At 40.0% G+C, this 24,176-nt stretch overlaps 1 protein-coding gene and 1 non-coding gene across 6 annotated transcripts in view; one reads left to right on the top strand and one right to left on the bottom strand.

Moving 5' to 3' along the window:
* CD109 (CD109 molecule) overlaps positions 1 to 20,809 on the top strand; it is a 123,495-nt gene extending 102,686 nt beyond the window's left edge. For 4 of the 5 annotated variants that reach the window (XM_060167572.1, XM_060167570.1, XM_060167568.1 and 1 more), the window contains 9 exons: positions 381 to 609; positions 1,164 to 1,329; positions 2,871 to 3,061; positions 3,547 to 3,702; positions 4,709 to 4,774; positions 7,759 to 7,901; positions 12,205 to 12,352; positions 14,058 to 14,160; positions 16,203 to 20,809. In XM_060167572.1, coding sequence (XP_060023555.1) covers positions 381 to 609; positions 1,164 to 1,329; positions 2,871 to 3,061; positions 3,547 to 3,702; positions 4,709 to 4,774; positions 7,759 to 7,901; positions 12,205 to 12,352; positions 14,058 to 14,160; positions 16,203 to 16,378 — 1,378 coding nt within the window. In that variant the 3' untranslated portion in view covers positions 16,379 to 20,809. The remainder of the gene's footprint in view (positions 1 to 380; positions 610 to 1,163; positions 1,330 to 2,870; positions 3,062 to 3,546; positions 3,703 to 4,708; positions 4,775 to 7,758; positions 7,902 to 12,204; positions 12,353 to 14,057; positions 14,161 to 16,202) is intronic. The other variant, XM_060167569.1, reaches the window with a different exon arrangement.
* Positions 20,810 to 21,136: 327 nt separating this feature from the next.
* TRNAG-GCC (transfer RNA glycine (anticodon GCC)) lies at positions 21,137 to 21,209 on the bottom strand. The gene has a single exon. It is a non-coding gene; the product is annotated as a tRNA-Gly (tRNA).
* Between the last annotated feature and the right edge of the window lie 2,967 nt (positions 21,210 to 24,176).

The raw sequence follows: 24,176 nt of genomic DNA, 5'->3' as shown, positions 1-24,176 counted from the left end.
GTAAATACCTGGAACAGTCCAAAGATGAATAACCTTGGACAGTTTATTTAACTCTCTCTGAGGTTCGAATTCTCAACCTTTAAAATCAAGAGGCGGGATTAGATGATTTCCAAGTTCTTACCAACTCTGCTCTTTTGTGAGTTGACCTGGAATTTCCCAGCCACACCCAAGGGGAAGCCGTGCCCACTGGCCCAGCTGAGCTGTTCACTTTGTTGTCTCTTTGTCGTCTTTCTTCCTTTTGTTCTATCTTCAGTGATTGGCCCTTTGGTGAATCTTCTGATGGGGGAAAGGGTTGTTATTGCTGGTGTTTTATTGCTCAGTATAATTTGGAGGACTGTATAAAGTGTATTTTATGTAATTTTTCCCCTCTTTTCACCAAGGTTGTCAGCTTTTGTTTTAAGATGTTTCCTCGAAGCTGATCCTTACATAGACATTGACCAGAATGTGTTACACAGAGCATATGCTTGGCTCAAAGGACATCAAAAATCCAATGGTGAATTTTGGGAGCCAGGAAGAGTGATCCACAGCGAGCTTCAAGGTGGCAATAAAAGTCCAGTAACCCTTACGGCTTATATTGTGACTTCTCTCCTGGGATATAAAAAGTATCAGGTATTTAATCTTTAATAAATAGTGGGTGGAAAATCACAAGGAAGGTAGGTCTTGATGGGTCAAATACTTGTCTGGAAAATTAAAGGATTTTGCAATATTCCATCACATCTGAAGTCTCGAATTGGAGTACTCTTCTGCTTTGCATTTGTGGCCACATCCCAAAAGCTGAGAATATATACTTTCCCCTCAGTTTAGAACTTCAACACCTGAGGTCATATAAGAGAGGTATCTTTCTCAGGCTATATTTTATGCCCTTCTCTTAGTTCGTGATAGTCAATGGGAAAAACACTAGCAAAAGCTGCACTTCTTATTTTTTATTCCCTCTACGGAATGGTGCCTATTTGCCTGTAGAACCTGAAAAGCAATGTTATTTTTAAAATACATGGCAGATCATTAAATGTCAGGGATCAGGGGTGATTCCCATTGCCTAGGACAAGGGCGGGTGCTTAATAGACACTGAAATGGTTTTTGAATGAATGTTTGAAATACTTTTTATTTAAATATGTTGGTGACAGGTTATTCTGAATAGTAAAATACATAGTTTTTCTTTCCAGCCTAATAGTGATGTGCAGGAGTCTATCAACTTTTTGGAGTCTGAATTCGATAGAGGAATTTCAGACAATTACACCCTGGCTCTTGTAACTTATGCGCTGTCATCTGTGAGAAGCCCCAAAGCCAAGGACGCTTTGAATATGCTGACTTGGAGAGCAGAACAAGAAGGTAACGTGTGCAACCCGTTCTGCGTTATGAAATGTGTAAACGATGTGAGAAAGTTTTGTACGCCAGGTGCGAAGTTGATTACACTTATGTCTTCTGAATGGGATGAAAATGAGATGCGAGTAAGATCAGGAAGGGTTGACATGGTCATTCTGCTGCTACTCTCCCCAAGAGTTTTCTAGAGAACGTGGGGCCTTGGGTTTTTCCTTCTTTTAGATATGTTCTGCCAAGTGTCAGTTACCCTTTGAATCGTCTGCTGCCATTTCTGGTTTGGTGGCCTTGAGTGATCATGAAGTCCTTGGTTTTTGGAGAGACTTGGGCTCAAATTCTGGTTCCGTTAGTTACCTTTAGGAACTTCAGTTTCCCCGTCTTAAAATGGGAGTAACAGCTGCTTTAGGGTTGCCGTGAGGATTAAATGAGATAAGGTGCAGGGCTTACCACGTTGCAGGTGTTCGAAAATGTGAATTAAAATGCTAACAGAAATGCAAATGTCAAAAAATGCCGTTAGTGAGCTGTATGATTTTTTTTTTACAGTTTCGGAATGGGCACTGTGAGTTTTTAATCATACAGCTGCTTATGAGCTACAACAGGACAAAAAGTACAGGTGTTATGACTTTCCAAATGGCCTCTGTGTGGCAGAAGGGCTGGGTGGGCAGAAAGAGTTTTAGGTCGTGTCAGTTTATTTAAAGCTCTGTTCATTCAAGAAGGGGTGATTATGGAAAGTGCTTAGAGACTTCTGAGACTGTAGAAAAGAGTGTGTTATTATTAGCGGTAAGTTAGATTACATCCTTATTACCTGTTGCAGTGCTGGGGACTAGCAGATTATTGCATCGAGGCTGAAGTAGTCCTTGACATTATTGCATCGAGGCTGACATTTCTGCTTCTCTGCTTGGCTAAGTGATAGTTATTTCACATTCCACTGAAGTGCAGTCATCATCTACATAGTAATATTTGAGAGAACGGGGAGGGGGTACCACATAGCATGTTCATCTGGGGGCTAGCAGGAATCTCTCTAGGCAGGTTGTTAGGGTGGCCAGGGTCCCTCATTTTTCCTTGGAGTCTTGGAGTTTTGAACTTATAACACCACCTCTCAGATAATGAAAAAAGGAGTCTTTCCCGTTAGGGCTGGTTAATGGCAGATTCCCAGAACAGGGTTCTTTCCAATGTGTCCTAATATATTTTGGGATGGTCTGGAATCGAGTATGGTTTTTTAAAAAAATAATTTATAGCTTTTTGGTCTTGAGCCAAACATATGGAATTTCTCTTGGGAAAATATTTTTATCAAAATGTCCTCAAATATAAGTAAAAGGACAAGGATGAAATTTTATAAGTTTTAATAGTTTAAGAAGTGACATGTAAGTACATGTGTGTGTGTGTGTGTGTGTGAATATGCGTATATTTGCTTGGCATCAATATACACATGTATAGAAATATGTATAATTTTATGCTAGTCAGGGAGAACTTGGACCAGTGTAGGAATGTTTAGTGGTATCAAGTGTAATTTTTCTGTATTTGGCCAGACCATTACTACTTTTCTCCCGCAGGAGACATGCAATTCTGGGTGTCACCAGTGTCCAGACTTTCTGAATCCTGGCAACCAAGCTCCTTGGATATTGAAGTTGCGGCCTATGCACTGCTCTCACACTTCCTGCAGCATCAGATTTCTGAGGGAATCCCGATTATGAGGTGGCTAAGCAGGCAGAGAAATAGCTTGGGAGGTTTTGCATCTACCCAGGTGAGTGATGATCACTTTAAATTTCTTTATAAAAATAATTATATATATATATATATATAAACCATTTATAAAATTAAATCTCTCTCTATATATGTGGTTGCTTTATTTCATGACTTCATAAAATTACATAGCAGTTAAAAAGTTTAGTAACTTAAATCAAAGGTTTAAGTTACTAATTTTAATTTTTTCTCATCTTTGATATAAACATCGTATCTGATACCCATATGGGATAAATGAGTTCCCTGTCTCACTAGCCATTTGTCGTCTCTGGTACCCGGTACAATAGGAGCTCAGTTCTAGTCAGCGGATGTTTTCTGAGTCTTCCCTGGACTCCAGGTCAAGGAGGTTCAAAGGTGAATCGAGGAGAGTTCCACTCCCAAGGAAGGCGGATGAGTGTGCAGTGGTATCCTAAACGTGACTGAAATTTACTCTTTGGCGGCCTTAATATAGCCTTATGTGCACACATCTTTTTCTTTTCCCAACAGGACACCATTGTGGCCTTGAAGGCCCTGTCTGAGTTTGCAGCCCTAATGAACACAGAAGAGACAAATATCCAAGTGACCACGGTGGGGTCCGGTTCACTGAGTCCTGTGAAGTTTGTGATTAACACACAGAACCGCTTTCTCCTCCAGACGGCTGAGGTGTGGACAAGGGCGTGCCTCTCCAGATGTCTGTGTAGACGCTTCCTTCTGCCGGAGTACCGCTTTATTTCCTTTCTGTTGACTTCAACAAAGACTTGTTCCCAGAGCTCTGTGCTGGCAGGAAGGAGTACCCTCCTTTGGTTGAATTTGCCGAGCTGGGGAAGGGAGGAGGGGTGGAGAACTTTGGACAGATTTGGAAAAGGAGGAAACGTGGGCCCTGTCTTACTGGGAGAGGAATGAATACCCGTTGAGCTCCTATTCTTTGCAGGCCCTGTGCTAGATTTCTTTACATGTGCTATTTATTGCATTTACTTCTCAGACCAAGTACCTTTATCCCCACTGTACATATTATAAAACGGAGGCTAAGAGAGTTTAGCTAACTCTCCCAAGATCATGGTGCTAGTAACAGTAGAGCTAGGATTTGAACCCATGATTTCGAAGACCATGTTCCTTTAGGCTGCACCACATGTCCTCTTAGGTGAATTGATAGAACCAGTAGTAGAAATCTTTCTTTAAAATGGAATGAAGGGCTATGCTAAACCCTAACTTTTTTCCCTTGGTTAACCTTGTAGGAAGTTGAGGGTAATGGGTGAAAGCGGTAACTTTAAGGCTAGAACCTGAGGGAGAAGGGTGACGGCAAAGGAAAAGGAAGGAGTGTTGGTTCCAGTCAGTGATGGTGTGCCATTGTGTTCTCGGGAAGGCCAGCGACTCGGATGCTGAGCGAGGCTGGAGGAGGGAGGAATGACTTGCATTTCTTGTCTTTCATGCTACAGCCCCTACAGAAGGGCAGACCTGTCCACAGCACTAACGTGTACTTCCTCAGCCTTCACCCCCCCTTATCTGGTTGACCCATAACTTTTGACACGTGAGGCACGTAAAGTTCTTAGAACTTCACAGCGCACACAGCTTACACTCCCAGTGAGGGATAACAGCAGTCTCTTGTGCTGGTTGGAAGGACGTAGATATGGACAATTAGCCTTATTCACCTTTTTCCACCTTTATTCAGCTTGCTGTGGTACAGCCAACTGAAGTTAATATTTCTGCAAGCGGTTTTGGATTTGCTATTTGTCAGGTATGTAATAATGTTTATTTTTGTTTTGTGAAATAGGACTTGCTATACTAATTCTTTGGTTTGGGGCACTGCTAAATCTTTAACTTAGATGATATAAAATTCTTAATGATTTATTTCTATGACTTAGGCAAGATAAATCACTATCTTTAACAAAAAGTGTTGGAGATGTTACTAGCTGGTGAGTAGACAGCAACTATATAGTTTGATAATCTATAGTTTGATAATATTTCTTGAGTGTTATATGCTTTTTGAAGTAAGGATTAAAATCCTCCAATATGATTCATGTGAATTGTTGGGAACTCCCACCTTTTTTTGTAAAAATACAGCTTAGAAATTGTAATACTGGGTAGAGTTTCTACTGTGACTTGATAACCATATAGCATTTTACTTACCATTTCTTAATATTCATTTAACAATATAAAGGTCCACATGGTATTATAAGTAATTGACTTGAAGATAGGAAATGTGTCCCTTTGCTGTAAAATTTTATATTATAGTAAATAAAACAATTAGAGCATGAGATGTTCAGTGCTCTGCTCTAGGAAGAAAATCTAAAGAAATCTACCCTTTATGGTGTGTAATTGGATACAATAAAATGGAAGTAGTATGTAAAATACTGAATGGAAGTTATTATGCTTAATAATACATGAAAATCATGGGGACCTAAAACCATGTTATTGGGATGCAAAATAATATGTGATAGTACTAAAAAAGATCATGTGCTTGGTTAGAAAAAACAAACCAAACAAACCCTGAAAGATTTACTGAGAAAGTTAAAAAAAAAAAGCTATTATAGAGAAAAAGTACTTTTTCAAAAACCAGTACAACTATTCTTGTTGAGAGAACAGATGTACTTTCTAAGGCACAATGTGAAGGGTACATGGTCAGGTATAATTTGGAAACTTAGAAATGATGTGAAGATTATTTTGTACGATACTCAAAATACAGTAAATGTTTTTTAAAATCAAGGAAAAATCACAGTTATAAAGAACAGTATTCAATGAAAAGGATAGAAAGAGAAAAGAGTGAATAATTTGTACTGGTCTTTTTTTTTTTTTTAAAGTCTTTGTTGAATTTGTTACAATATTGCTTCTATTTTATGTTTTGGTTTTTTGACCATGAGGCACGTGGGCTCTTAACTCCCCAACCAGGGATCGAACCCGTACCCCCTGTGTTGGAAGGCGAAGCCTTAACTACTGGACCGCCAGGGAAGTCCCTTTGTATTGGTCTTTACTAACAAAGACCATGTGAAAATTCTCACTCTCAAGCTGTCTTTTCATGTGAAGAGTAAATCCAAAAGTAAATACATAAGATATTTTAGATACGATTGAAAAATTTTATGTACTTAAACCACCAAATTGGTTAGAACTCATTCTTGATAAACCAAATGTAGATAAGTTACTGAAGTCAGATGATTTTTATTTGAGATTTGAAGGACACAGCAGTAAATATGGTACCTAGTGGTCAGAATGTTCACCAGTCCTATGTTGCATTAACATGCAGAAAATGAAACGTAGGGACCAATAGGTACTTTTTGTAATGGAGAAAAAAGTTGCAAAAAAGCTGGTCACCCAGAAATAGGTATTGACATTTCCTTTAGTTGATATTTTTGTAAGTGCTCTGGAAAAAGGAGGGCAAGGAAAACTCTCAGGTTTGCAATAAATGATAAAAAGCAAAGCTATTGGAAATAAACTGCAAGATTTCTTGACGTTCTCTGAGTGAGCAGTTGAACTCTGTTGTGGACCAAATATAAATGCTAACACTTAGTTATAGATGAATATTAATTATGACCCAGGGGACAAATCTAGTAGTCGTGTTTGTTCTGTGATGAGATTGGTCTCTAAAGGAAAATGCGTGCCACGGGAAAGGGGGTAATGAAAATCACGGAGACTATCTCTCCAATTGATGGAACCATTCTTCAACTGCTCCAAGAACACTCTACACTTTTAATTGTAGTTTAAGAAAAAGTTGGAGAATGTCCAGACTGAGATATTCCAGAATGATCAAGGGGAGGAAGGATTATATGATGTAGGTGTGGCAGAATAAAAAGTTGGAACTCTTAGGTTTGAAAGATTATTTGAAAGATGAAGGCTTAGAGAGAGGATTTTTTTTTAAAGTATGTAAATCCACAGTGGACACTACACGTTTAGGTCGGAGGGGCATGTGTGTGTGTGTGTGAGATTTAAGTATTAGCAAAAAAAAAATACAGTATTACATATAATAGTAAGGTTTATGAACCTTAGTATCAAAAAAAGCGGAAGGGGTGAAGAATTTAAATAGATCCCGATTCGACTTGACACGAGGCAGACCTAGGAAATTTAGAGGACATTCCCAAGCTTCTGATCTTAGGGTCCCTTTGAGGAAACACTGGTCCTCACACCTCCTCAGGGTCCCCACAGCTCCATTCACATTGGTAGTGGGCACAGAGTATATGCTGAAAAAGACCCAGTTGACTTGAAATCCATCATTTATTTCATCCTCTTTGAAAAACATTGTGTGATCGAAAAAGAAGCCTTAGCAGTTGAATAGGTTTTTGTTCCACCAAGGCTCTTGGGTGAAAACATTTTGATTTATCTTACTGATAGTTCCAGTTTGTGAAAAATAACTCCAGTTGGGCAGCAGAGCTTAGAAATTAGTGGATGCTTTCAGGAAACTTGGCAATAGTTTAACTTTTTCCCTCAAGGGAATGTTTTATATTATTTGAAAAAAAAATGCACATGAATATTGTCCACGATGGTCTCTGATACTTGGAATATTACCTAACAATTTTCTCAATTTTAAACATCATCGTTTATAAACTCTTATAATTATATTTGTTAATGATACTTCATTAGCTAGTAAAACTAATTTTTTTTTTAAGTTGAAGATTACCAATCTAATTGGGTTTATCCCAAAGAGAATCATTACCTAATATTTAGGATACATAATGAAGGCAAATTATTGCTAGTAACTTATTATTTATGCTTATTTGTTATTTATTACAGCTTAATGTTATTTATAATGTGAAAGAGTCCAGATCTTCCATAATCAAAAGATCTATCCAAGATCAAGAAGCCTTTGATTTAGACATTGCTGTAAAAGATGATAAAGATGATATCAATCACTTGAATTTGAATGTGTGCACAAGGTTGGTCTCTAAGTCCCTCCTTTTTCTCCTTCTCCTTAAAAAAATAGATTTGAAGATTTAATTAAATATATATGGTTGTTTATATATTTAACTATATTCAATATAACTCTGTATAGTTATTGAACTATATCAATGTAAGGAGTTACATTTAACAAAGATTTCAGTTATGCATTACACTTCAGATTACAAACTAGAAATACTGCTAATTGTATTTAAGCATTTCTCAACATGCCCAAATTACTTACAAGTTTTCCTTGTATTTATAACAAGTTTGAATATAAAAGTTTAATAAAACTCAGGTTTAATTTAGAAAAACTTTAACGAATCATGTTTAACACTGCAAAATTGATTATTTCTTTTTGTTGGTCATTTTTCTGTTAAGTAATTATTCCAGGTTCATATTTAACGTTTATTAGTTTTGTGCACTTAACTCAAAACTTCATAAGAGTGTGCAAGTTCAATGAAGAGCATAGTTTTTTTTCTTAGACACAGTGAAAATATTCCAGTTTAGAAGATCCTTGCATTGGATAATTAGGCACTTAACAGCTTCTGGGAGTACTTAATAAGGTGACTATTAAATTTGCTCTGTGTCCAGAGCATCTGAGGATCTTGTTAAGTCATAAGAAAAAGGTATCCGTTTCAAGACTACTGACTTCATAGATTCAGGGTCTGTGAAGCCGCCTTCAGCTTTCTTGCTTATTCTAATGCACACATAAGTTTGAGAGCAAGTCCTTCAGAAAGTTCTTGAATCAAGAGACTAAAATTTCTTCCTTGTCAATCTCCCCTCTTAGCTCTGCATGATTTGGTGTTCAGCAGGGTGTTACTGCAAGAGGCATTGATATCGGGGAGCTGCTGCCTGCCCTTTTTAAATATCCCGTAGCATCTGGTTGACCTTGGGCTGTTGTTGGGCTGGAGGTCACTGATGTGGCCCTGAGCTGCCAGATCCTCTCAAGGTCATCTGTAGGTGTTTCTCCAGATGGTCAACCTTCTTAGCCATTGCCTGAACCCAGTCTCCTCCATTGCTGCTACCATCCCTACTATCTTGGGCCTTTTTGTTCCTTTTGTTTTTTGGAAAGTATTTTTTAAAATATTATTTATTTATTTATTTTGGCCATGCCAGGTCTTAGTTGCGGCATGTGGGATCTTCTTTGAGGCATGTGGGCTCTTAGTTGCAGCATGCGGACTTCTTGGTTGCAGCATGTGAACTTCTTAGCTACGGCATGCGGACTCTTAGTCGTGGCATGCATGTGGGATCTAGTTCCCCGACCAGGGATTGAACCTGGGCCCCCTGCATTGGGAGTGTGGAGTCTTACCTGCTGGACCACCAGGGAAGTCCCAGGGCCTTCCTGTTCCTGATTTTGGTATAAATTGTCCATGTGTTTGCCCCTTTCCTCACCTGTTTGGGCATTTTGAACCAGCGGCTTGGGGATATCAGAGTCTCTGCAGTAGCTTCCTTTGCAGCTGAGAAGAAAGTAGGGCTCCCATCATACTTTACTAAGATTGCAAGTGGGCTCTGCTCCAGAATAACAACATCGAGTTATTATTATTTCAACAACCACCACCTACATTTATCACAAACTTACATGCCAGACATTGTATCAATGACTTGCACACATGTCTCATTTAAGCCTTAGAATTACTCTATAAAGTAAGTGCTATCATTATCCCTGCTTTTCTCATTTACTCCTTCAGTCATTCATTCGCTCAGTAAATATTGGTTTAGTCTCCATTATGTGCCAGACACAGTGTCAGGATCTGGAATATAATGGTTAGCCAAAAAGACGCAACCTTGTCTTCACAGAACTTACTATTTGGACGAGGAGACAGAAATTAATAAAAATAAATCCTGAAAACGCTGTTACCGAACTGAGGTCTGGCCGCTTGCCGCTTGAAAGTCACTAACTGAGAGGCAGTTGTTGGTAGAAAGGAAAGATGCTTTCATCAGGAAAGCCGGCAATCTGGGGAGAAGGTGGACTCATGTCCTGAGAACAACTCTGAAGATTCAGTCCAGCTGTGACAGTTTTTAAAGGGAAGAAAGGGAGTCATCTCAGTTAATCATCAAGATGGGAAGTCAGAGCCATTGCCATTCCCCCACCCCCACCCCCCGCCCCCGTTTGCAGGCTTGTGGACTTCTTGTGATCTTTCTTTAGATGTTATCTTGTTCACACAGTTTGTGTATAAGATTACTAAAGGGGAAGCTGGGGAAGAGATCTGGTCATCTGTTAATTACTTATTCTTCATTTCTACTTTTTTGACCTACAGAAAGAACCAACAGGTTAGGCAAGGTATATTGTGTGATCAAAAGATTTGAAAAGTGTGCTTGGGCTGGAGATGAGTAGAGCACGGGGGCGCCTGGTTTAAGGTTAGTTACAATATAGCTTTGCTAATGTGGCAGGAAAAGGGGTTTCCTCGTGAGGGTGGTTTCCTGCAAAGAGCTGCTTATAGCAAGTCTAAAATTCTACTTTTGAAAAGGGCAAAGAAGCATAGCCTTATGGAGCAATGAGAAGGATTTTACCTCTTAGGGAGGTCAGGTAAAGACACAGAGGAGGAAAATGAGGTGAAACTGAGATTCAGACCATAATGGGGTTTCACTGTTTATAGGGGCTCATGTGAAGATGCAAGATTCCAAATCTTAATCCAGCATCAGGGAATCAGACAGGCAATAGACTTTGCTAGGTAGAGGACATCTATATCTTTTTCTTTCTTTCTTTTTTGGGAGGACCTGGAGAAGGGAAGTGTTTTAATGTCAGGGTTGGGGACTTTATAAAAAGGATTTAGATGTTGCTACTAGTTTTCTGAGAAGAATCTGCTATGAAATACAAACTACATTTTAAATGAATTCTTTCAGTGGCACTTTATAAAAAGAATAGCTGGTGTTTCAGGTACTTTATTCTCATCAGTAGGGTCCAAGCCCTTACTCACCTCAGAAAAGGTTTCTCTATGGCCTAGTAATTTAACAAATTCTGCCCCTGGCTGGTGGAAAGACCAGGTCAACCAAAGCACTTCTGATGAGGCACTAAAGTCATCATATCTAAGCAGGTGGGCTGTTTTTCTCATCTCTGAAACCCCTCTAGTTTTAATGCCCATATTGGTTTTCAATAGCATCTCTTCTGGCTGAGTGCCTCACCAGCAGATGGTTTCAGCTGCCTGGGATCACCGAGCCCACTGCAGTCAGCACTTGTACTGTGTGGCTTTTCAATCGCGTTTGGCAGGCATCAGTTTGCTACTTTAAAAAGCGAGATTTTGGGCTTCCCTGGTGGCGCAGTGGTTGAGAGTCCGCCTGCCGATGCAGGGGACACGGGTTCATGCCCCGGTCCGGGAAGATCCCACGTGCCGCGGAGCGGCTGGGCCCGTGAACCATGGCCGCTGAGCCTGCGCATCCGGAGCCTGTGCTCCGCAGCGGGAGAGGCCACAACAGTGAGAGGTCCGCGTAACCCGCCCCCCCCCAAAAAAGCAAGATTTTCTACGCGCCCTTCTTGCTTTTGCCATTTAAAGGACAACAGGAACCAGCTGAACGATGCTAAGAGAATTTCATGTTGGAGACACACTCCTTTCCATAATGACATTGGGCTGTTTCAGATCCAAACAAAAGGCTCTTGCCATCTATTGATTTTAGAAAAATAATTATTTTAAAGGAGGCAAAATGTTGTTGGTGCCCAGATGCTTTGATAGTCACGACGTGTACAACAGGGTTAAAGCACGAGCAGTGTGATAAAGCTTTCCAAGGCCTGTCATTCTCCCGAGGTGGCTAAAGCAAACACAACATGTGCTCCAAGTATGCGGGAGAAGAAAGGGAAGGACCTTGCCTACTGGTCTTCTTTTTTCTAAAACCCGATGAAGAAGAGGTTGTCGATGACTTGGCCGCCGTCTCTTGCTAAGTGGTCAAGTGATGCCTCTTTTTCGGTTCCTAGCTTTGAGTTGGAGAGCTTAGTGCCATCAGCTTTTGGGAAAATGAAAAATGCAATGTCGTTTGGTATCAGCCGCCAGAAAACAGATTTGCCCACCGAAGGGGCAAAGTTTGCCTTCCTTAAGCCCAGGGGCCCAAGTCTGCTGCATTGCAGGCATTACATGCTGACTGACAAATGGACCCGTTGTTCCTCATGTGGTTGAAAGTTATAAGAATTTCAGACCTGTAAGGAAAGGATTACCTTTTTACAGTTTTCTGTAGTAATTTTTTATTTCAAGGAAATGGTAAATATTTGGAATAACACTTGGCGGTTTTAATATTTATATGAAGATAGTTTGCCAACAGCTTTAGGTTTTTCCTAAAGGGTTCTCTTCTATCCGCTCTTCTCTGATTTAGGTTTCTGGGCCCAGGTAGAAGTGGCATGGCCCTTATGGAAATTAACCTCCTCAGTGGGTTTACCGTGTCCTCAGATGCCATTTCCCTGAGTGAGACCGTGAAAAAAGTAGAACACGACCATGGAAAACTCAACCTCTACTTAGACTCTGTAAGTAGTAAAACCTAAGTTTCACATTGGTAACCATTGACAAAGCCACTATTTATTGTGTTCAAAATTACCTTTCCTTTAAACATTTTCTTTAAGTCATTATTTTGGCTTTTTGTGTCCCTGAACAACTTTCACATGGCAACTATCTGTTGTCCTCACTAAAAAGACATTATTATAAAATTAGTTTCAGGAGAATTACTATTAATGGTGAGCCTGATGAAAGTCTTGATAACAAAATTATTATTTCATACCAGATGTTCAACAAAGAGAAATTGCTGTGATATAATTTCCAAAATGCAGTCCAGATGCCAACTGGAGAACTCCTTTGCTTCAGGGAATTGCTAAACATATTTGTGTAAATGCTGCTGATGAAAAAAAAATGCTGACGGTGAAAGCTTTAATTACATGTTTTAAAATGCTTTCATAAAAAAAATGCTTTTAATAGATCCCAAAGGGGTTAATATTCCTGCATTGAAAAAGTTAGGTGCTTAAATCATAGAATATTCTCAGAGGTTTGGTCCTTACACAAAATTATTATGTAATTTTCATGTACTCTTCCCATCACCGTGTGAAAGCTATCGATCCAAGAATAAGGTGCATAAAATATGTGAGAGAAAGGTTAGTGTGGAATTTAAGACTCTACTTGTTATGTCTCAAAACTGCTGGCATGTAAGTTTATTCTTCTGACATCTATATGAAATTCATATGTGGAATCAAAATTGAATTCTAAGTGTTCTTAGGATTTCATGTTACATGGGGGGAATATGTATGTTTCTTATTCCAGTTTTGCCAAGTGTGAATCAATCATATTGTTTCAGCAGTGAACCTACTTTGAAAAGTCTAGTTCCTTAATGTTCTTTTTGTTTTAAGCCTTCAAAAACCACTTTGGTTAAAAAGCTGTTAAAACTAATTCAAAGTTTCTAGATTCTTTTGCTGTTCAGTGATTTTCATATATTAAATACTGTTTGATAGCCATGGGCCTAATTTGGGGTTTGAAAAATACATTTAAGCTTTTTTAAAATAATGTAATTAGGTTTGGAGTGTCCATTACATTTTGACTGACTAATTTGTCTTTTCACTTACTGCTAATTGGTATGTAATGGAATGTTTAAAGGAATTTAACAATTTCAGATTCCTTAACCAGTATTATTTGCCAAATTGGCATTAAGTGTCCTTCCTGGAGGCAAGGAGGCTGGCCTTTTGTACCCCTGGAGGCAAGGAGGCTGGCCTTGTGTGCCCATATCAGTCAGTTATTGGTTGTGGGCCACACCTCCCACTCTGAGGTTACTTCACTTACTGGATGAGGTGACTCCCGTGAGCTGAGGGTGATTCTCCAGAGAAGGGGGCTGGTGTGAGTCAGTAGCAGCAACCAGGATGGGGTGCAAAGCTGAGACGGGGGATTTTGGTGAAGCACCAGGGCCAGGGACATGCACTTCTGGGCTCCTGCTTACTTAACCACTCTAATTCTCAGTATCCATTTCAGTAAAATGGAAGTAAGAACAATACCTATCATGCAAGGACTGTTTTACAAGATAAATGATGTCATTTCTATACAGTGCTTACCCCAGTACCGGGTGTGTAGAAATGCTCCCTAAGTGTTCATTTCTATAGCTGTTTGATAAAAGGATAAGAGATAGAAATGTCTTCTGCTTTCTCTTGAACACATAATTTGCCACACCTTTAAAAGTCTTTTGTATTTCTCAAGGTAAATGAAACCCAGTTCTGTGTTGATATTCCTTCTGTGAGAAACTTTAGAGTGTCAAATACACAAGATGCTTCAGTGTCCATAATGGATTACTATGAACCAAGTAAGTGTGTCCTGGGGTTCGTGAGACTTTGGGAGTTACGCCAGGCATTCATTCATTCATTCACTCACTCATTCATTCCTTCATTCAGAGCGGTTGTCTGCTGGATTGGCTTTGTGGGGGGCGGGTGTTGTTTGGGGTAGTGAAAGGTGGCAGGGCAGAAGGTGAGCTTTACGTTTAAACGAAGACAATTGATAATTTACAAAAGAATAATCACATGATAGCATTTAGCATATATTAAAAAGTGATGTTTTTGCTCATAATGTTTTAGGTTTTTAACTCCCAGCTACAAACTTTACAAAGAAAAAGTGGCTCAGAGAGTCCATTTATGTTCAATTTCCAAGGTTCTGCTCCTATTCCAAGCACCCACTCTATCGGGTTCTGGTTTTAAAACAGGGCTTCTTCAGGAGAGAACATGCACAGCGTCTGTAGTGGATGAGCCTGTCGGGTTTAGCTGTTTCTTCACTGAGGGAGTCTTGTTTTGCTAAAATTTATTTATTGTAACAGATTTTTTTATCATTTCAAGAAAACTATAGTCTGTTTGGAAAATAACTTGAGCTTCTTTGACTTTACTGGTAATTTTTTACTTTATAAAATGTTAGAAATTTAGGATGTGAAAGTAGAGATCTAGTCTGGAGATCATCTAAGTTGATCAGGACGAATCTCTGTTCAATCACAGAGTGACTTTTTGTCGGTGTGTGATCTTCAGGCTAACGTTTCTGCTTGTCATCACATCCATCCTGAATAAGCACTCCTGGGGCTCAGAATCATTAGAACACATGAGAATCATGAACATTTTCATGTCGTAGGTAGTTGTAGATAATTAGACCTTAAAGTATGCAGAACGTGTCCTCGTGGTTGGGAGTGTTTGGTGGAGTATTCATGCAAGACGACGGTAGCACCAGCTCTCTCTCCTTCTAAGTCAACAAGCCAGTTCCTCTTATCTTTTGCCTCCTGTTGGAGTTCACCCCCAGCTCTTGTGGGACATTTTGGGGACACACTGATGCAGCACTTTTTTTCTGGTGGAAGGATAAGATCCACTGTGGAGACTCAGTGACAGTACCTAGTTATCCAGCTTCGTTACATGGTTGTTGAAACATTCTCCAATTGATGTTTCTTAGGTGTATGGAGAACATTTTAAACATTTGAAAAGCAAAAAAGATTCAGTCTCTGAGATTTTTTTGTGGAAGACAACTTATGTATGAGGGGGTGCATTTAAAATGAAAACATGGGAAAGGTCAGAATAAACCAACCAACCCATTTTGAAGAACCCTAGAGTTAGAAAACGTACTTAAAATATTAAAAAAGTCAATGAAAAATTGTGAAGAAATTTGAAAATAGAAATTGTATTTTTTACAATTTTTTGTAAAAAAATACAATTGTATTTTTTACAAATTTTTTACAATTTTTAAAAATTGTAAAAATAAAAATCATTTATGCTTTATAGTAAGGTTACTGTAGTGCTGTTGGTGCTTTATATAGTTTTTAAAAAATATTAGCTTGTACTATAAAATTTATCCAAGTTGAATAGTTTTAGAGACTATGTGCTTAACGTTTTAAAACACTGAAACAAGGCATCACACAGGTAGAGTTCTCTTCATACTTTTGCATTTTTAAATGAAGTCCATGGTAAATATTTCTCTTCAGTAGTTCCAATGAGTAGAACCTTACTTGAATGCATAGAAAATGTCACCCTAAAATAAACTCTCAAGGAGGTTAAAACATCCTCAATTTACAGTCTTTCCTGTTCCAGGAAGAGTTTCAGGTTGCGGTTGAACTGCGGCATGCAGCTGTGGTCTATTTTCTCTCTTTTAATGCTGGCCAGCTGCTGGAGGTACAGAAACTGGACTCAAAGCATTGTTTCTCTCTTGGACTTGGTAGTTTGGGCCCCTCTTGAGTATTTCAGTTGTTTCTTGTAAAGAAAAATAAAATTATGTGAAGAACGGAAAACTCAGAAAAGTGTATCGAAATGCTCTTAAGTTTTGGCAAAGTAAGTGCTTCTAAACAAAGGAGGCATGTAAACCAACATCTGCTTCTTTGAACAGGGCGGCAAGCAGTGAGAAGCTACAACTCCAGAGCACAGCTGTCCTCCTGTGACCTCTGTGGGGACGCACATGCCTGCGGCCCCTGTGACAGCGTGGCCTCGGCCTCCCTTTCTCACCCTAACGCCTGCCTCCTTGTCTGCTTCATGCTTCTGTTCTCTTTGCAGTGTTGGCTATGATTTATTTCTTTAAAGACTCCATGTAACACTTTCATTTCTAGAAGTCACATGTGATTGTCTTGTTTTCATAAGCAAATATCGCCTCTATTTTGAAAATCAATGTTTTTCTTTTTATGAGATGGGATGGGGATGTACAACTGGTCCTTGTCTGTGTAGCTGCATAGAGTTCTTCCCCTGACTTCTGTGTGGAACAAAAAATCAGAATTATTGCAGCTGTATTCTTTTATTTCCCCCTCTTAAAATCTTTTAAGATTCTTTGGGAGGTGTTATTTTCTCCAGAATAAATGTGTTATTTTAGACGATTCTTTTCATTTTCTAGAGGAAATAAGCCTGGGTTCTTAAGCACTGCTATACATCAGTGTCTGCTTTAGTATTAACGACGGATTTCCTGGGAACTGGGAGGAAACAAACCTGTGGGAGGAGCTTGTTCTGTCCCTTCTGTTTCCACCCTAACCCTCCGCCTACACCACCCATCCCAGTGGTCTCAGTACATCCTTCTTCATCAGATACAACTTCTTTCTTTAGGATGGAGGTGGTGATTTTTTTTTCTTTTAAAGGGAAATGATGTTGTTCCACTCCAGATGTAGTCGCACACCCCAGCCCTTACTCTTCCTCTGTTTTCCCTCTGGAGAGAAGCAGAGAGAGACTGGCTTCGCTGTGCTTCCGGTGGCTCAGAGGTTGAGATTGCTGGGAAGTACCCAGGGGGGCCCCAGGTGCCCTCCTCTGCGTCCTCAGCCCCACATGTGGGCTCTGTTCAGGCTGGGAGTCAGAGGGCATTGCAGCACGTGCCTTACGTGACTTGGACCAGAAGATCCTAGACCAGGAGGCACATGTGAGTCATGGGGGATGCTAAACCAGGGGTACAACAAAATCCTGTATGAGATGTAGCAGACTGGACCTCCCCATGGTCTGGGAAAGAAGCTGGGGTTTGACGGGGATCAGAGAGATGTGAAGTACTGTACGGTGTTGGCCAGGTCCTGTGGAACCTTCTAGATTCAGGTGTCTGAGTGTCAGACCACCAGCTGTCCAGTGACATCTAACGCTTGCTCTGAATCTTATAGAAGATTCTTGAATTTTGAGCCCCTGTGTCATGGGTTACCCTATATTTGGAAGGATAATATTCATTTATCTGGGTAAAATTTTAAGGAAAGATTCCTTTCTTCCCCCTTCCCTGTTTTTCCTCTTTTCTCACCTTTGTTTCATCCTGCCTTCCCTTCCCTTCTTCCTTTCTTCTTTTCATTTGAAATACATTGAAATATTTTAGATATATCCAAAAAATTTAAAGATTTTTTTTACTAAACCTAAAAATTGGTTTAATTTCACTCCTGAACTCGGCATTTCTCTCAAGGGGATGTAGAAACGTAATCATCATGGGCTCCAAAGAAGCTGCATTGCAGTATTTTCAACTGTTTAAAAATAAATCCAAAAATAAAATATGCAAATAATATATTTTAAAGTAAATTTTAAAAAGAATGTTTTTATTTTAGTAAACTTAAATTACAGTGGAGTGGATGTTCATGGAATGCTTATGGACATTTTGGACACAAAGGTAGGAATGACTAACATCCAGGTTTTTAAAGCTTGAAACCTACATGTAGAAAATAGATCCTCAGAGGGTGGTCTATGGAGAAAGAGCAGTTGAATATCAAGCACATAGTTTTCTTGTATTTACTTTCAAGTGGGGAAAAGTTTTTCGTCGTGTTACACCTTTGAAACAATCCGACCTGAAAAAGGCACTTGGGTTTGGGCTTTCCTGTGCGGGGTTTCGGCTTTTATATGCTTAGGACTTGTTTGGACATGAAAGTGTCTTAGAACAAAGTTGGAGGAGTGTGTTGGCAAAGGATACCCCCTCGCTGCCCAGAGAGCCTCAGACTAACCGTAATATATATATATTATATATATTATATTCCGTAGCTTATATTCTGTTCATACCGGACTTCTAGTGTAGTATTTTAGGAAACACCAGAATGGAAAGCCATTGGAAGACAATTTGTAGCTTTTTTAAACCATGTTTGTAGCTTTTTTAAACCATATTTCCTCATTTAAAAACTAGAACTCTAATAGTTTTTGTGAATTGTTTCAGATTAAAAATTCACCTTGTAACTCATATTGTAATGCATCTCTTTTTATTATAAATGTATTAAAAGAGAGGAGAAGGAAGGGATTGAGGAAGAAGAGAAGAAGGAAGGGGGAGAGGGTCAGCACAGCTGGAGGTGCATGGGACATTGCGGACGCGGGCGTCTTCCTCTGTCACGCCTCTCAGAGCGCTGGCTCTGCTGCAGCAGTGCGCTTGGATTAAAAGGGACCAAAAAGCCACAGGCATTAGGGGGAAAGGAGGACACATAGTAGTAATAATTGACAGTATCGACTTTTTTTCTTCACATGCTACGAGTAATAATACTAAAAATCTCTTTTTACCTTTAAGTTTACTGATGTTGAAACTTTCCCTTTAGAATGCCATCAATTTCACTTTCTGATATGAACTAATTTAAAGTCCCCACTTCTTTTCCACTGAGTGGGAACCTCATTAAGACACCAGCATGCGTGACTTCTAGTTTTGACTGGCCAATGATTCCAGACACGGAACTTTAGGAATAACTAGTAGCCACGTCATTCAAGGACAGAGCAACGCTATTATATTTGGTTTCACCATCTTATTGCCTTCAGTTATAATTCTAAAAAAGAAGTTAAAGCCCATTAAAACACGCTGGGTCAATGAAATGCTTCCTTTTATTGTGCGGTCCTATTATACTTTATGTTTTTTAAAATATTCTAACAATAACATCTTTGGTCTAGTATTTTTGGCTATATTATAATCTGTGGAGCATTGTGTTAATATAAAATCCAGATATATGCTTATTGCCTAACAGTTTGTTACTTATATATGCAATGCTGTATTCCACACGTGGGAATTTTCAGAATTGTACATAGCGTAATTCTCCCTGCTCCCATTTTTTTTTGGGTCTGGGTGTCATTATTTTTTTTCAAAGTTGTATTTAACTGTAATTTCTTTTTATGTTAAATCTAGTTATAAATATTCTGGCAATATAATGCTAGTTATCTTTATTTTGATACAATTCAATTATTTTGATATAATTCAATTTGATATCATTCAGCATTTCTGGCTGTCCTGTGACAATTGGAGCTATGATGTTTCTTCGTCATTCTTTAAAGGAGCCATTATTAGCCCTCCAGCATGTAATCTGGAGTTCTTTTTAACAGCCTCACTTTTTCTAATTTGCTTGATTGAAGTTTAATACTGTTTTCTATAAAAATATATTGTAAATACCTCCTGGACAAGGTTCCTTAACATAAGGACAGTACTTAAGTTGGTGTTCATCCAGTGGCTCCCGTGGGTCCAGGTGCCATTACGTCTTCTTGGCTGCATCATTTACTTGCACTTTCAAAATCTGAGACACAGTAAGTGGACTCACTCTTGGATATGATTCAGGACTTTATGCACTCTCAGTAGAGGCTTCTGTAAGACAGAAGAATATTCTGATTTTTTTTTCAAGTTCCAGTAAAGCATAGCACCTTTAAGAACTTAATAATTTCCTATCATCTATTCAAATGATATTCGTGTTAATGTTAAATATCCTAAGTTGCATTGGGAGTAATTTGAGGTACAATTTTTTTTATCACTACTTTGAATAAAGAACCGTTATACTACTTTCTTTGGGAAACTAAACAGTAAATATACATTTTTAATTAAGTATATATCGGTTGTGAGTAGGCTTGTTTCGAAACTATTTCTAGCCATTGAGTTGTGTTTTCATGTGCCTCATCAAAAGACAGTGCCACATTGCGTCATTCACTAAAATGTTGCCATTTCATTTCAGTGGTTGTAATACAGGAAAACATATTTCCTAGATTATTTCCGAGTTTCCCACTTCACAGGACACTTACACATTGGTATGTGTGTTTCTTTGTAATAGGGATGATATTGATACATATGTTACTACATATTTAAGAATAATTCTGTCCATGTTGTCACGAGGCCACGGTTTACCACTCTTCTGCCAGGGTATTGAATCCGTGGTATAGGATAGTTCCATGTTCCATTTATAGATCATTAAGATTTGTCTTTGATAGATTTAATAGAATGTGGCTCTGTTCTGGTCCTTCAAGCCTTTATGTTTTGGACTTTTACTAAGGTGCAGTTGATACAGTAGAGTTGATTTCTTTTGTACACAGGAAGCTTTATAAGATTTTATTCACAAATCTTCTATTTTGAGAAGCTGTTTTGCATATAAGAAGGATACTGTTGAAATAAAACATCGTTTTCCCAGAAACTAAAGCTTTGTATATTGAACCAGGGTGATTCTGAATGTTTAAATTTTAAATGTTAAAGTGTTGTTGTTAATTGTACTTGATGATCTGTTCAATAGGAAATCATGGTTTATCAATAAAAATGAAAATTTCCATCTATTACTACCAGTGTTGTTTTTATTTTAGCTTAAATCACATCTGTAGCACATCTCCTTTACCTAAACCTATTTAATGGTGAGGCATGGGATGTCTGAGGGTAGGTTTGAGGGGGATTATTGTGTTAAAGAGTTCGATGTGAGTGAGAGGAGAGAAGCTTGACCACCAGCCGCTGCCTCACTTTTGTGGTTTTTAAAGAAGCTTTAAATTTCAGAATAGATTTAGATTTACAGAAATGTTGTGAAAACACTACAGAGTTTCCGTATACACCACACCTATTATTTCCCCTATTATTATTATTATCTTTTGGCCACGTGGCATGTGGGATCTTAGTTCCCTGACCAGGGATTGAACCTGTGCCCCCTGCATTGGCAGCGCAGAGTCTTAACCACTGGACCACCAGGGAAGTCCCTCCTTCCTCATTCTTTGTGTTTGGTGTTGGAGTGGGGTTGGTGGAGAGGTAAATGATACACAAATGAAAAATGTAAGGTGAGGGGCACACTCAACTTCTGGAAATTGTACAGAAATATAGAATGCACAGTTTGTGTACCCAGGAGAATGGAGGCATGGACTCTTGTAACCACAGCCTAACCTTTCAGGTATATTTTCTTGATTTTCTACTAAGTGTTAACACTTTTCCTGCCATGAACTTTCTGAGCTTCTGTGAAATGTTAAGGATAGTATGGTGGTTCTCAGTTGGGGTTGATTTTGACCCCTGGTGGCACTTGGCAGTGATTGGAGGTAGCTCTCGTTGTCACAGCTGGAGGTAGTGCTACTGGCATCTAGTGGGTAGAGACCAAGGATTCTGCTAGACATCCTACGGTGCACACCCACAGCAAAGGCCAAGTATCAACAGGGGCAACATATCAATAGTTCCGAGGTTGTGAAACTCCTTGGCTAAATGATGCTGGGCACCTCTACATCACCTGGTAATGTCAATTAATTTAATATGATTAATCTAATGACATCCTTAAACAAAAAGTCATTGGAATCACTGGGCAGATATTGAGATTAACAAATAAATCTGTTATCTCAACCCTAGGAAACTTAGGTTGGAGACTGGGGAAAGATGTAGTAACTATTTTTTTGAAAATGTCTATACCAGTACTTTCCAAACTCGAATGATTATCAGACTCCCCTAAAAGACTTGGTTTAACCAAAAAACCTTGGTCTTCTAGGAAATCTTAATTCAGTAGGTGTAGGAGTAGGCTCTGAATCGGATTGTTGAACTCCCTCTGATTGATGATCATTTCAGGCTGGGAACCACCGGAAGATGTAGTGGTTTTCATGCCACTGAGGATCTTCTGCCCTTGAGTGTGAATGTGACTTGTGACTTGCTTCAAGCCAACAGAATACGGCAAAGGCGACAGGATGTATATGAGACGGTAGTGCCCCTTTAGCTGGAGTCTCTCCTGCCTTTTCTGAAGATGTGAGCGGCCATGTTGTGGGCTGTGATGGGGGGAGGCCCAGACACCAAGGAACTGCAAGCAGCTTTTAGGAGCTGAGGGCAGCCTCCAGCCTCCAGCCAGCAAGAGAATGAAGCCCCTAGAGCTGTAAGGACCTGAGTTCTGCACACAGAGGTGGATCCTTCTCCAGTTGAGCCTTAGTAGAGATTGCAGCCCCAGCTGATGCTTTGATTATAGCCATGTGAGACTAGACAGTGAGTCCTGCTAAGTGCCCAGACTCTTGACCCACAGAAGCTGAGAACAAATGTGTGTGTTTGAAGCCGCTAAGTTTATGGTAATTGGCTGCACAGCAATAGAAAACTAATCCACAAGTTTTAAAGTAAGTTAATTCTATTATATTCAGCCAACTTCTTCCTAACTGGTACACCTGGTGTCACCGTCTTCTCTGCAGTTCAGGGGCTGTGAGCATGGTGGTGTTGGCCCTGGTGCCCAGCACGCCTCCATTGCCCCTGCCACTTCTGTCACTGAACCAAAGAGGAGCTGTGTTCTCTGGAGTCCTCATTGCTCCAAAGCTACACTCATTTCCACACTGAAGTGGGGAGTTTTTCTCCCTGACTCTGTGCTATACTTTGTCCCTTGGACAGAGAGGGTCTGCTTGTGGCGCTGAGCTCACAGAGTGTTCAGTAGAAGCTGTTCTTTCAATGTCTGCTTGTAGCTGCCTGTCTTTCTCACTCTCTGGCTCAAACATAAGTCCAGGCGGCTGGGCTGCATGCCGTGAGGTACAGACACCATACTCTCCTCCCACTCATACACAATCTCTTTCTCTCATCTCCCCAAAATCTTCAAGCAAATGGACTCCTGGTAGCCCTCCCTGAAGTAGTTTGTTAGACACATTCAGATATAGATACACAGTGGTTAAGAGCATGGGCTTTGGTGCCAGGCAGACCTGGGCTCCAGTCTTGGCTTTGCCTCTTGTCAGAGGGGAGACTCTCTTCCCCTCTGGTGTTTGTGGGGTGGAATTTTCCCTAGAGGTTCTCAGGTTCTCTCTTTCCCTAAACTCACTCCACCCCAAAGGAGACAGAGATCTTTCTGATCTGTCATGTTAGGAAGAGTGCACTGGCCACAGTGGATGCAGCCCACCGCTTCTCCATCTGGGGTCCCACACGGACACCCTGCTTGGTTCCCTTGTGCTGACCACGTCTTGCAGGGCCCAGTCCTGCCTGGGATGGGGCAGGAAGTCCAGCCAGAAATGGTCTTCCTTGGGCAAGTCCACTCGATTCTTGCACCAAGCCGTGTCCTCCAACTTGAACTTCATCAGGGATAGAGTGGATATTTTGGTTCCTTCATCGGCTGACTTTTGTCCCCACCATATGACGATGAAGGAGGCTATGTATTGCATTCCCAGAGACCCCAGCACCTGTACCGAGAGTGTGATCTCGGGCAGGTTTTGCAATATCTGGTATGTATGAGGTGCTTAATAAGTTATGGTTGTGACTCTACGTCTATGTGTCAGTGGATAGCTTTGGCTGTATTTACATGCATAACTTTGGGTAGGAAGGAAGAGGATTCTCCAGCCGAGTTGTTGCCTCTGGGTGGGTCCCTCTGAAGCCCACAGCCTGCTCTGATATCACTTCTGATGCTCACAGTGGACTGGAGGGAGTGCTTGACTGGGATGGATGGGTTCTCTTCTCCTTTCTGCTCCTGCTTGGTCATCATTTCTTCTAAGGCGATTCAAAATGGGGCCCGAAGAAGGTTCAAGTAACAATGTATTCAAGATTACCAGTGTCGAATCCAGATTATGGAGATTCAGATATGGGGGAATTGTGCCCCTTGATCTAGTTACGTTGTCCCATCAGGCTGTACAGGAAGGAGAGGCACCACCTCCCAGACTTTGCATCGTCCCCATGAGGACACTTCCTGTGCTGGCGGAGCAACTCGTGGCTGGATCCCCGAGGCTCTCTTTAGGG

Source organism: Lagenorhynchus albirostris, chromosome 12, assembly GCF_949774975.1.
Source record: "Lagenorhynchus albirostris chromosome 12, mLagAlb1.1, whole genome shotgun sequence".
Classification (NCBI taxonomy): Eukaryota; Metazoa; Chordata; class Mammalia; order Artiodactyla; family Delphinidae; genus Lagenorhynchus; species Lagenorhynchus albirostris.
Note: the sequence above shows the minus strand (reverse complement) of the source record. Positions and strands in the feature narration are given on the sequence as shown.